Below are 14,326 nucleotides of genomic sequence, written 5' to 3'. Positions count from 1 at the left end.
AAAAGTGAAGACAAGAAAATAAATAGTGGTCAGAAGAAAGCATCTGAATCATTGAGCAGAGACAGGAAGCTAAAGCCATGGGCCACAGAGATGAAGCAAAACAGCTAAATGCAGAAAACTAGAAAAGGTAAAGAAAATTACTAGATTTGCAAAGAAATGAGGAAAAGAAGCCAAGGACACAATAGAGATCTTTTTGCTCTAATAAAAAGAATTTGGACATTACTCACTGCAATGCAAAGGAGTAATAAGGGACAGAGATGGGAAAAAACTGAATGATCAAAATCAAATAAAAAACAGATAGAAGGAATACAGTGGAGCATTGTATGACTAGAAATATTCTTCAACTATGAAATGAGAGAAATCTCGAGAAGAGGCAGATATATTGGAAGACAAGATAACGGGGCCACTGAAACAGTTGCCAAAAGAAGAGCCCCTGGAACCAATGGCATTCTATCAGAATTTCTTTAATTAGTATCAACAGCAACAATGGCAAAACTGTCAAAAATATGGGTCATCAATAAATGGTTGAAAGAGTGACGCACACACCTGTTCCAACTATTGCACAACAGCCATGATATCACATGCTAGCAAAATTTTGTTGAAAATCAAACAACTGGGCCCAAACATGAAAAGATTGCTGCCCAAGGTACAGATTGATATTAGAAGAGGAAGAGACACTGGAAACCACATAGCAATTGTTTGATGTTTCATGGAATATGCACATGGATTTCAAAAGAATGTATATTTATCCTTCATCAACTACAGCAAAACCTTTGATTGCATTCAACATGAAAGAAGTACCTGAAACAAATGGGCATTCCAAAACACTTGATTCACTTCTAGTATTCTATTGCCACATCTATTTAATTTATATACTGAGGCAGTTTTGAGGAACCTCAACTTAGCTGAATTGGAAATTGAAATAAAAGTTGGCAGCAGAAACATTAACCATCTAAAATATGCAGATGACACTGCCCTGCTATAAAAAATGAAGAGGATACATAACAACTTATGTGAAAGTGAAGGCAGAAAGTAAAAAAAAAACATCAAGAACATTAAGGTAGTGATGATAGCTGGAAAATAAAAATCAGTAAAGAAAATGAATCAGTCCAGGACTTTATTTTCCTCAGCTCCAAAACTGAGTAAACAGGAGGCACTGGCCTCAGAGTTTAACAGTGGGTGCACTGCAATGACTAGCATGGAAAACATCTAAAAATGCAAGGATATCAGTCTCAATACCAAACACAGAATAATGAATGCTATCACTTTTCCTATACCTACAGCTGCAAAACACAGTTTGGATAATAAGAAAAGCAGATAGAAAAAAACTAGGCTCTCTTAAATTATGGGTTTGGAGATGGCTACTGCACATACCTTGGACAGCAAAAATAACGAACAAGAAGATTGTAGACCACATTGAACCAGAAATACCATCGGAAGCTAAGATTAGCAACCTAAGGCTGTCTTATTTTGGTCATGTCATATATTCAAACTGCTCAGAAAAATCAATTATGCTAGGAACAGCTGGAGGTCCTACAAAACAAGACCAGCAAAAGAACATACTAGATAGGTACCATCAAGACAATACTGGTTTAAATGTAAACAAAGTTGTAAAATATTGGAAAGAATATAGAAGAGACTCTATAAAGTCTCTGAAAGTTGGATGCGACTGAACAGATGAAGAGAGAGAAGCAGAGGAACCAGTTCAATATGATGGAGCTTCCTGAAATATGGGCTGTACTTTTCATCTTAATAAAAACTTCATGATGTTTTCGTTTTCTAATATGGTGTTCAACGATTAAAAAAATAAAAAATAAAACATGTTACTAGTCCTTTTTTTTGGACCTTTTTGGTTTTTAAAACAGAAGTAAAATACAAAAGATAGAATACAGAAAAGATAAAATACAGAACTAAAGAAAAAAAAGAAAAACTATAAAAGTGCAGAAGTAGATAGAAAATATAGAAAGAGACTTCCTACCTTCTCCAACACAGATATAAAAGAATATTAAACAAATGTAATATCTTAGCATTAATTAAACCTTTAGTAACATTATTTCTATAAAATCAAACCATTTAATCATCAAAACCCAAAATCAAAGCTTCATTTTTTTTCAGATACAAGCAAATAGTCCAAAAGTGGTTTCCAAATAGAAAAAAATCCAGACATGGTATTTTCTCTTATCAGTGCTGTTAACTTAGCCATTTATGCAAGTTCCATTAATTTAACCATCCATTCTTCCATTGTGGGGATTTGTGCATCTTTCCATCTTCATGTATATAAAAGTGTGCTGCTGTTATCATGTATAAAAGCAAGGTCCCATGCTGCTTCTCAAGCATCAAACCCAAGAGAAACAGTTCTGGTTTCAACTGTATATCCACTTTAAGAATCTTTTGGATCACAGCACATATTCGGTAACCTGTTACTAGTCCTAACAACCAGGAGAATGGCTATAGGTCAGAATCTAAATGATTATGCAAAACTGACAACAAATCAGAAATAATATACTTTTCACATCTTTTTACTTCCATTTTGTGATTCACCTTATTTTATTATTAGACAAATGCAAAAGTGCAGTCCTGCTGTAATCTAGTTAAAATAAATTATCTGAGTCTTGGTGAGTGGTAGAAATAAAACTTACAAGTAAAACAGCTTCCTCCAACAGTTTTTCTCTTACCTGGGGGTTCCAAATAAGCCTGCCAACATCTTCATCTCCTAATCATTGTTTAAAAGATAATTTAACCCAATTTGTTCTTATAAATAGCAGGAAGATAAAGTGTGGCTTATAAAATCTTTAGAATATACTCAACTTTTAATTAACTTTTAACAATAAAATACTGTAGAAATAATAAATTGGAATCTACAAAGGGTAGTATTTGATTAACCGTCTTCTGCAGCAGGAATATGGTGGTGGTGGTGGTGGTGGTGATGATGATGATGATATATGGGGATTCCTCCCAACTTTTCATACCAAGCCCCTGTTGGTTCTGGCTGCAGGGAGAGCAACTTTTGGAGAGCCCCAGATTCCCCACCTTTACTTTGTGGATGCTTTGCAGAAATTAACTTATGCCTTAATTTAAAAAATCAAGGTGCTAGTACCTTTGTCATAGAAACCCATCTAAAAGGGGAGTGAAAGGGGAAGTAGTCAACATCTGTGACTACCCCACTGCAAGAGCAGCCAAGATCTATCAGTTAACTATAATATGGCCCTCTGCAACAGAATAGTGACAGAAAGAGTTTTGACATAGACATCATCTTTAAGAACTTGGCTTTATGTCTATTCTTTTTTTTCTTTTTTCCTAGAAATAGATTTACTGCTCATCTTGGCCACTACAATCATGTTGCATAAAACAGAAAATAATTTTAGCTTGATTAAAATGCATTGGCCACTGATTTGGCTTAGTGTATGTCAAAGAGAGAATGTACAACACACAAAACATTTAAACATTTAATCATCAATTCCATGTCTTCAGCCACTGTTTTTCCTTTGAGAATTATTTCATATGAGAAAAATGCAAGGCATCCATTATTCCATCTAATTAACAAGTTTGAAATAAGACTATTAACAAAATAAGCTATTTTGATGATTTCAATAATGCCAAAAATGCTAAACAAGTCTAAATTCTTCTTCTTAATAAAGTTTAGTCATCCAGCCTACATTGTTGTAGTCCAATTAAAGATATCTCCATAGAGTCATTTGATTAGCTTAGAGGGCATAAAATATTGTTTTGATTATGTATTCTTTTTCATTTGCAATGTGCCCTTTAGACAGGTCATCATAGAACAAACAGCATTTGGTAGGCCAGTATGCTAACTTCAGTTAACAATACTTCAGAATAGAGAAGCATTTAGATACCCCCCCCAGATGTTTTGGGGTTCCATAAGCCATTAACTATTCTTCCCAATGGCTGGGGCCATGGTTACTGGGGCTATATCCTAAACATTCAGAGACCACCAAGTTGCCTAATTCTTCTTTAGAGTAATGTTTTTAGAAAAAAAGACTTAATCATACTAATGTCCAGATTTTTACCCAGCCCTCCATACCTTCAATATTACTAAATATTCCTCCATTCAACTGAACATAAACTGATCTATTTTTCTTCATTTGATCATTCAGTTTGTGCCTTCATCCTTGTACTGGTATCCTATGGCAATGAGCTTGTGATAGCTGAACACTGTTTCTAAAAAGTCTTACAAATCATTTGTGCCATTAAGCCAGGAAAGAGAAGAGGAATTTATGGCCCACCAAATGTTGCTGAACTATGACTCCCAGAAGACCCAGTATATGTCATAAGTGGTGAGGAATGAAGTGAGGGGCATTTCAGCAACATCTAGAGGGTCATAGGTTCATCTATCCTGCCATAAACCCTCTCCCATTCATGCTAAAATTTAAAAGCAGGGTATTCAGATTCTGTCTACAAATACTTACAAAGAAAAGGAGGTTGAAGAGGAAAAGGAAATATTTTGTGACTTTCAGGCAGCCCGATGCCATCTTTCTTCTTCTTCAAGCCTAGGAAGGAAAAAGAGGTAGATGGGTATGTATCCTTGATATTAGCCTGCCCCTCCCTCCCACTCCATTGCACACCAGATATGCCAGCTGACCAAACATATGAGAGAAAATCTGAAAAATCTTTTTTTCTTGCTATTGGTTTTCTAATAGACTGTTTCCTTAGTGTTGGGAAAAGATATGTAGCTTTGATTTGTTAAAAAGAAATGTTCTCAGGTTCTTCCTATTTACCCTCAACATAGTTTACAGAACTCAAAAACATAACTTGCAATCCCATACAAACAGAAATGAAACAGCTGTGCAATATGCCCTGATGAGATGTGTGTGTGGATATTTTGAAGCTGGAGACCAATGCTGAATACAGACAACATGTACTTGTCTCACCTAGTCAATCATGAGAGACTTTCACTTTCTGTGACTCATCAGAAACCAGAAACTATTTATACAGTTGCTGTTAACATAGGAAATCAGCTGGCAATTCTCATGATCTGTATTGAGCAACTAGAATCTGACAACATCCTTAATGACCTTCTATAACAATGTAACAGGAAATAAAACATGACAGTCTTAAGAGAAGCTAGTCCTTCAACCTGCAGCAGATCAGCTCAGAGCTTCCTTGCATGAGATAAAAATTCAGCAAAGGATAGTGGAATAAAGCCAGATATTATGCTCCAGTCTAAAACCTGCTTCTAATCCTGTTAGGTTATTTAGGTCAATACCAAGATCAGAATGGAATTGGAACATCGTTCTTTCCAGGCACTAGCATGTTATATTATCTTACACATTATTTTATATGTTACATTACATGTTACATATTATATTGCATATTCAGGATGAAAATATTTAAACAGGATAAATAATGGAAACATTTTAGTAGCTGAGTGAAGTTTGAATGCAGATGAGATTCTATAGTGTATGGTCAGCCTGTTTTCTAAAATTGGTATTTTCTATCTTAAGCATCTCAGAAACAGCTCTTCTTCCATCCAAGATAAATAAGGGCTGGGGAGGACAACTTAGGAAACATTTTCCTAAATAAATGTTTTTAAATTATATGCACACATCACAAAAAAGTAATTGTTCCATATATTTTAGTAGTGTAAGTATAACTACTATTTATACAAGCAGAACTGGGTTGGGAGCTGGGCATGAACTCAAGATACTGCTTTGAGCAAAGTTCAAGTGAACTCTGACTTTGCAAATGCTGGATTCAAGAATGCTCCATACCCGACTCCTCTGAGCTGACACCCTTCAGAACACAGCTCCCAGAATTTCTAGCCAGCAGGAACAACAGCTTGGAATTCTGGGAACTGGAGTTCCAACACATCTGGAGGATGCAAGGTTGGGCATCAAGGAGGCTTCCTATAAATGCAGAAAGATGGTAAAGAGATAACAGGTTACTCTGTTTAGGGCAATATTAAGAGTAGGACATATTGAACCCAATCCCTGGAGTTCACACTTTTATGCAAACCCTGCTCATTTTGGTTTTTTCAGAACAGAGATGCTTTTCCTGTGGGCTGGAGGAAGCCAATCCATGACCCATTCATTCCAATTCTGTAACATGAATCCAGCTACTCTTCTTTTTAGCAAAAGCATACATGAATAAGACCAAACACACAGCATGTTTTGTGGCTCCACCTCTTTCTTCCCCATCTCCTCATTTCCAAACAGCCTAATGAAAGAAGTGTAAAAAGATACTGTGGGAAAGAGAGAGAAGGGTGTGAGGAAATTTCCAGCTTTTTTCAATGGAAAAAAAGAATTTCAAAAGCCTCTGCTAAATCGCTCCTAATGAGCCGCAGGGAAATCCATTAGACAAAGCCATCACAAACTTGAAAAGCACCGCGTTAGTAGTCCAAATTCCTGTTTCCCATGTTAACGTCCAGCTACCACATCCTGCAACATGCACAAAATTACAAGTACAAAAGGCTAATTTTGGGGTTCATGCACAAAAGGTTCATAGGTATCTGCCCATGGACAGAACTCAACTTGGCCGGAATTTGAATCAACAGAATTAAATCCTCATGTTTTGTTTAACAAACCACATTATCTTTAGCCCTATGCTGTTGAAAGAACCATGACAAAAATCTATCACCAGAACTAGTGACATTATCAATCCACCAATTTGCAATAGCATGATATATGTTACTTGGACAAGTAATTATTGCTGGTCTTCCCACATGAGTGGTACAGTCTATGCTTACATGCAGAAAAAATTAAGGCCTTCACAAAAGCATAGTTAGAAGAAACTAAATATATAAACCACTACATAGAGGCATTACGTTTCTCAGAGTAATCCTTTTTTATGATAGGAGCATCACATTTCTTATAATTACATTCTTTACTGTGAAAAATTGGATTCCAGTACAATTTCTTGCCAACTTAAGTTTTTGGAAACCAGTAATTGTAAACAACAGCACCAACACCAACACCCAGTTTTCCATTCAGAAAGGTTGTATCCCTGTGTTAACAAAAACTGATCTTTGTTGTTCAAATTTTCAAGTCTGTAAACAAGTTGTTATTTGCTTGTTCTGGTACTGTAGTCCTCTGAGAACACTGATCAGCTGGGCCAGTGGGAAATTGAAACAGCTCCCTGAAACTCCACAACTGCACTTTATTTCTGTAGTATGCGCACATGTTATGTACACTCAAGTCTGAAATTACTACATATAGGGACCATCTGAACTTGTCCTGTCCTTAGCCACTGCATACATGGCATATTTCTTGTCTCTGTATAAATGTAAGTCTAAAGAAAAAAAAATCTGCATGTGTGGCAACATTTGAGGAGATGCTATCATTTGCCTAGAATAAACCCAATGGACATTAAAGGTAAAGGTAAAGGTTTCCCTTGACGTAAAGTCCAGTCGTGTCCGACTCTAGGGGGCGGTGCTCATCTCCGTTTCTAAGCCTTGGAGCCGGCGTTGTCCCTAAGGACCCGTCCATGGTCATGTGGCCGGCATGACTCACGGAACGCCGTTACCTTCCTGCCGAAGCGGTACCAATTAATCTACTCACATTTGCATGTTTTCGAACTGCTTGGTGTGCAGGAGCTGGGACGAGCAACGGGAGCTCACCCCGCCGCGCGGTTTCGAACCGCCGACCTTCCGATCGGCAGCTCAGCGGGTAAATAAACCAAGTAGAACTGATTGCCAAGTTAATATGCACATAGCCTGGTTACCCTCATTCTCTTAGATACTGTCAATGCTCAGTTTTTATCATCTCTGACTTATATATATATATGCTGTTGTGGTTATACTTCAATCACTGTAACAGCGGTAAGATCCTGCAAAGATAATAGAAGTTATGGAATGATTTGATTTTACTTGACTATTCCATTCCACAATCTACCATCACACAACATGGGATAAGTCTCTCACTGAAATGCATCTAATTCACACATTTTTAAGGAATTGAATGATCCCCGATCATAACAGTTTACCCAGAGAATGAAATGGGGTTTGTGGGGGGTTCATTTACTGATAAGAAAGCTAAAGCAAATTTTGTTCTATTAACTCATTAACTAAACACGGATAAAATAAAAACTAGGAACAATATTCTACACAAACTTTCTGGCACCAGCTGGGGAGCAAGTGCCACAGTTCTTAGGACATCAGCTCTTGCTTTGGTATATTCGGTGGCTGAGTATTGTAGTCCTATATGGCTAAACAGTGCTCACACAAAAGCAGTGCACACCCAGCTTAACCACACTATGATGCTAATATCAGGAACCATCAAATCGACGCCTTCCGAATGGCTACTGGTACTATCCAACATACCACCCCCACATCTTAGAAGACAACTTGCCTCACAAAGGGAGTGGCAGAAATGCTAGGCAAATCGATTATTACCTATACACGAAGATTGCCATGATCACATATTTAGATTTAAATCTCAGAACATGCCGTGGAAACTTGGACAGCAATTAGTCAGAGAAGACTTTGACATTGAGACAGCATGGCGCCAGGAGTGGGCAACTTCTAACCCAGATCTGTTTAATTTAGTGTCTGATCCAGCACAACGCCCTTATGGCTTTGATCTCTCAAGGAAAAACTGGACTGAGCTTAATCGGATTCAAACTAATCATGGCAGGTGCTGATATTGGAAACATAAATGGGGGCTCGTTGATAATCCTAACTGTAACCGTGAGAACGTCCTGCAAACTTCACATCACGTCACGATGGAATGTCCCCTCAGAAGGTTTCCTGGCTCCCTGCAAGAACTACATCATCTCGAGGGTACTGCTGTCCAATGGCTAAACGATCTAGATATCCGGCCATAGGCTTAGATACTTTAGTAACTGCTCATACATAACTTTATTCATAATTTTATTCATCATTTGTATTGCATGTTTTTAAAATAATTTATTGTCCCAATGTCCTATTTTTTATACACTTTTATATATTGTTTTTGTGATTTTTATGCAATAATGCTGCATTCTGCTATGCCATATGAAATAAATAAATAAACTAAACACATTTGGAGGGCACCTCAGACAGATTACAAAGACTTGCTTTTATCAACTCAGATGGCAGTTTGTTTTTAAAATCTTATAAAATTTGTGGACAGGAAATTAGGAGAGGCACTATTTTAAGATGCCGGCTGCAATGGATATATGCCTCATCTAAACAATAAAGCAAAGCTTCTCTCTTCAAGATGAGCGGCTTTCTCTTATGTAAATCACAGAGTTGACCTCATCATAATTGGCACAGATTCCAGAAGGGTACCATGTTAAGTCTCATATGGAAAAAACAACAAAGAAACTTGTGGATGCCAAAGGCAAACTAATTATCACACAAGCTTTCGCTGATCAGTCCAGTTTTTCAGAAGGTGCGATCCCATACTTTCCTAAGAATAAGCTTCACTGAATGCAACGGGATTTTAACAGACCCTATTTGAAAAGTTTCAGGCTATTTCTGGTCTGTTACACTTTTGCACATTTTCATTCCCACAATATTCTTATCTCATATCCACATGAATTTGAACTTTAATAAAAGATATATACATACACACACACATATATATACACACATACAGTATACACACACACATGCATACACACACACTGCTCTGACCATGTATTTTCTCAAAATGCATACAGCTAATGCATTTTGGTATTTTTCTCAGTTGAGAAGTGTACCACCACATTTGGAAGTTTGTGCCATCCAGCAGATGTACACATTACACTGGGAGATATGACACACGTTGAGTCATATTGGAATTCACAAAGCATCATATGCACAGGACTGCATTTTAATCCATAGTATGGAATGTTCAATTTGAAGGTAGGACAGAGAGCAAACAGCCTAGGAGAAAAAGGAAGATTTGGTGTGTGCTGCAGCACATTTTAAAAGACAAGATTTATAAACACAGATTTATCTCCAAGCTCTGTAATACAAGGCTATTTTTAAGTTAAGAAAGACAACTAGATGAATAGGTACGGTGATCTTTTGAATAAGATCAGTCTACATGGCATGGGACCGGGTTACCTAAGGGACCGCCTCCTCCCCATTTCATCAGCCCGTCCCACTCGATCGTGCAGAGAGGGCATGCTACGGACCCCGTTGATAAGAGAATTCCATCTGGCGGGGTCCAGGAAGCGGGACTTCTCCGCAGTAGCACCCGCCCTCTGGAACATCTTGCCCCCAGAGGTGAGATTAGCCCCCTCGCTCCTAGCCTTCCAGAGGAAGTTGAAGACCTGGCTCTGCCACTGGGCTTGGGGCAGGGAGGAGCATAGTCATACTTGGGGCTGGCTAGTACCCTGAAGTGCCCCTCCTATACAACAACTGAATGAGACCATAGCCATCTGGATTTTATTATATTTGGTAGCTCTGCAAAATTGTTTTACAATGTGTTTTATATTGAAATTTTATTGTGTATTTATTGTTTTATATTGTAAACCGGCCAGAGTTCCTCTGCTCGGAGGAGATGGGCAGTGACAAATTTGACAAATAAATAAATAAATAAGCATTCTATATATTTTCCTTTTACCTGCAGCAAACTAATAAGCAGTGGTAAAATTAATGACCCCCTTGTCAACTAATAGTAGTCAGCACATTCCCTGGGGGCAATGAGCCAGAAAGTCTGCAACTACCAATGAGATTAGGTTTGTCATCTATATGCAACCTAATGAGTACAGGCAAAAGGAAATAACCGAAGACAATGGGTTAACACAGTTCCAGCACATCACCATCTTGTAATTAAAAGTATACCATGCCAGAACTGTTTCATCATCTACCAATGAAACCTAGCTGTTAAGTCAGCTGCAAAAATGAACTCTGCCAAACTTCCAGGGATCTTGAAGCTGCAGAGATTTCTAGTTTGAATTAACTGCTGAGCTGCCGATCGGAAGGTCAGCGGTTCGAAACCGCGCGGCGGGGTGAGCTCCCGTTGCTCGTCCCAGCTCCTGCTCACCTAGCAGTTCGAAAACATGCAAATGTGAGTAGATTAATTGGTACCGCTTCGGCGGGAAGGTAACGGCGTTCCGAGTCGTCATGCTGGCCACATGACCCGGAAGTGTCTATGACAACGCCGGCTCCAAGGCTTAGAAACGGAGATGAGCACCGCCCCCTAGAGTCGGACACGACTGGACTTTACGTCAAGGGAAACCTTTACCTTTACCTACCATATCTACAAGTTGGTTTCTAAATGCAGGACTTAGAAGACATAGTATCTGCAACACTGTGGCACCTGGAGAAACATACCAAGGTCGTAACAGCCATCTAATTCCAGTGCTATTTCCGACTGCAGTTCCTGCAAACTGATTTCTTTTGTAGGGGTATTTATCCAACAAAGTATGCAAAAAGTTAGGCGCCTGGTCAAATTGTATTCATCACTCAACCTCTAAACAAATAGAAGCTGACACAATCTCTGCAAGAAAAAAACACCACAAATTTGCAGCTGTTTAGACTGGAAATAGGAAAATGGTGAATATAGCAGGTGTAGAGAGTTTGGACACTCCTTCAGTCACTACTTTGCAACACCTCTTTTGCAGAAAGAATCACTTCCAGTCATTTCCTAGAACCAGCCTAGAGACTTTCTGTTGTTTTCATTTTTCTTTTTTCCTTCCCGCATCCTTTTCCTTGCAGAACTGTCCTAACTCAAAAATACTCTTAAATCTCTTGCATGCCCTGCATATTGAGATTTTCCCACAGAAAACCAAGATCATGACTTCAATAATAGTCAACTGTAGCCCTACACGGTTCCCTATATCTGGATTATTCCTCCTTCTGTTTCTTGACAATGACATATACGGTACTTCTCTTTTCCATTTGTTCTTCAGGTAGCACCTGAAGTGTGTAAGCTTGAGATGCTCAACTCAATTCAGAATGTTGTAAGTAGGGTGTGCTATTAAAAAGGGGGATTCATACAAATGCCTTTGCACAATTAATGTCCTCTCTGAATGACTTCCCTTCTCCCCTAATTATTTTTATAAATAACTCAAGACGGTGAACATACCTAATACTCCTATTTTCCCCACAACGGCAACCCTGTTTGGTGAGTTGGGCTGACAGAGCGCGACTGGCCCAAGGTCACCCAGCTGGCTTTCAGGCCTAAGGCAGGACTAGAACTCACGGATTCCTGGTTTATAGCCCATTGCCTTAACCACTAGACCAAACTGGCTATATTAGTTGTAAACCTGCATTAGTTGTAATTAGCATTAGTTGTAAACCTGGGCAGAACTGGAAAAAAAAAAAAGCTAACAGAATTATCATAGCATCAAAACTTAAGGATTTTTCCCCTGACCTACAGACTTAATAGCTTCAGCCAGAAGCATAATCTTCAATCTAAGCAAACAAACAAACAAATAAATAAAGCAAAGTGCCAAGGACACTGTTCAGAACACTCCAGAAACATGTTTCAATTCTTTATAATCTACAGCATAAATCTGATAATTCTAGATAAAGAGTAATTCCAAAAGGAAGGACTTGCATTTATGCTAAAGTAAATTCCCCAGTCTAAATTTTAAAAAGCAAATTGAAAAGAGAACCAAGGGAAGGAACAAGTTTTACATATGGGAAGTAGGGTATGAAGAACTAGATTATCTGCATCAAGTTGTTCACACGCAAGTCATCAAAGTGAAAAGCAAAAAAGTTGATGAAGAAAGATTGTGAAACTTGATAGCTAATATTTATTCCCATGGAAAATGTGTCACAAATGAAAAGTTCATTGTACAATGTTATCCTATAAATCTGTATTATCTTTTCTCCTATAGGAAACTTGGATTCTTAAGTCTCAATTACACTAAAGGATCTTTGACCAAATCCACCCAGTGAGCTGCGAAGTTAACTGTGAATCTGGACTGCACATACAAACTAAACATGAGTTTAAACATTACACTGTACAGCTCAATATTCAGAATCGTCAGTCTTTCAGAGTGTCAAAATTGATGACAAATCAGTGGTCAATCACACAGTATCTAAAATCAGCTACTAAAGGGAAGGGTAATTACAGAGATGGACTTATTTTCTCTTTGCAAGCGGAACAATGGCTTGAACAAGACATTCTATTTAAACATTGCAAAAATGCAAACTTGAGTTATTTTGTTCCTGCCCTGAATTGGAAGCTTTCCACACGCAAAATACATACTTCCACTTCCATCTACTCACTCCTACATATGTAACCCCTTCGAAATTCCCCCATGCTAATTATTGGTAAAATAGACAGACAGACAGACAGACACTGCCTTGAACCCACAGCATTCTTTAAGACAGGAACAGCCAAAATAGGGTTCTTACCCAGGGCATGTTTAAAGTGCTGCCCACCAGTCTTTCACCTGAACTGGTGATAATTATATTGGCAGACAATTAGCTGCTTCCCACCCACCCCGCCCTGGTGTTTCCACAAATTGGTGAAAGGGATTGGTGGATTTTTCCTGGCTTCCTCTCCTAAAACATTACCAGCTGGTAAGAAAACATCCACCTATCACTCTTAACTGGTTTGAGACTGGGGAGGAAGCAGCTGACTAGGCAAGCAGATTTAACTAGCTAGGAAAACTTGGTCCCAACAGCTGATCAGGTTGGAAGAGTAAATAGGATAGGGCAGCTTTTTCAAAGCCCCTAGGTCACTGATCTTGAGGATTTCCAAATAACTTCTTACCAGCTTTCCCCAGTCCCATCAGCTGATCCCCAGACTGGGAAAGGTGGCAAAAGGAGGAGGGAGGCAGCTGAAAGAACTAGCGGAAGCAATGTGGAATGCAGTGTGAAAGAGACTTCCGCTGCAGCACAATACCCAACGGTGTGATGCAGCAAAAATGTTTTTCCCATTGCACTGTGCAACCTCTCTGCCCTGTGACCTTGTCAGCTGAACAATACTATCTGCTGCATTGAACAACTGCTGAGAGTCATGGGGGGAACGGTGCATGATTCGGCAGGAAAGAGACTTGAGCTGCACTACGTAACCCATGGTAAGCCTGTCAGACTATTTTTAAACTTGGGTTCAGCACGCTTTTAGCCTATTAGCTGATGGGGTAACTGGGTTGCACCATGAAATGGGAACATCCCTATGCACAGCCCTTCTCCTGGGCCTGTCAGCTGGTAAGTGGGCTACTTTCCAAACAGCACTAAATTGGTGTGAAAAAGTTTCCCTCCTGCTCCACTGCACAGCCCCTCCACTCACCCTCTGTCAGCTGTTAAGAGAGAAAACCCAGTTTGAAAGAACTACATTTTCCTACTCAGTAAAACAGAATGGCCCTAGAGAACAGGGCCCAGTGTGGAATGGGTATGCCATCACCAGACTAAAGAAGTTAATAGAAGCTGGGTCAGTCCTACCCATTGGAGGTCACCTTACCGTGTCAATGATGGATCAGTCCAAGTATGTCAGGTTTGAAC

The 14,326-nt window shown here is 38.9% G+C and overlaps 1 protein-coding gene across 1 annotated transcript in view; it reads right to left on the bottom strand.

The window, feature by feature from the left end:
- The window catches only part of CD82 (CD82 molecule), a 76,044-nt gene that overhangs the window by 34,174 nt on the left and 27,544 nt on the right, over positions 1–14,326 (bottom strand). Inside the window, exon 2 of the mRNA XM_063289642.1 lies at positions 4,428–4,508. Coding sequence (XP_063145712.1) covers positions 4,428–4,490 — 63 coding nt within the window. The 5' untranslated portion in view covers positions 4,491–4,508. The remainder of the gene's footprint in view (positions 1–4,427; positions 4,509–14,326) is intronic.

The sequence above is a fragment of the Candoia aspera genome, chromosome 1 (assembly GCF_035149785.1).
Source record: "Candoia aspera isolate rCanAsp1 chromosome 1, rCanAsp1.hap2, whole genome shotgun sequence".
NCBI lineage: Eukaryota > Metazoa > Chordata > Lepidosauria > Squamata > Boidae > Candoia > Candoia aspera.
Note: the sequence above shows the minus strand (reverse complement) of the source record. Positions and strands in the feature narration are given on the sequence as shown.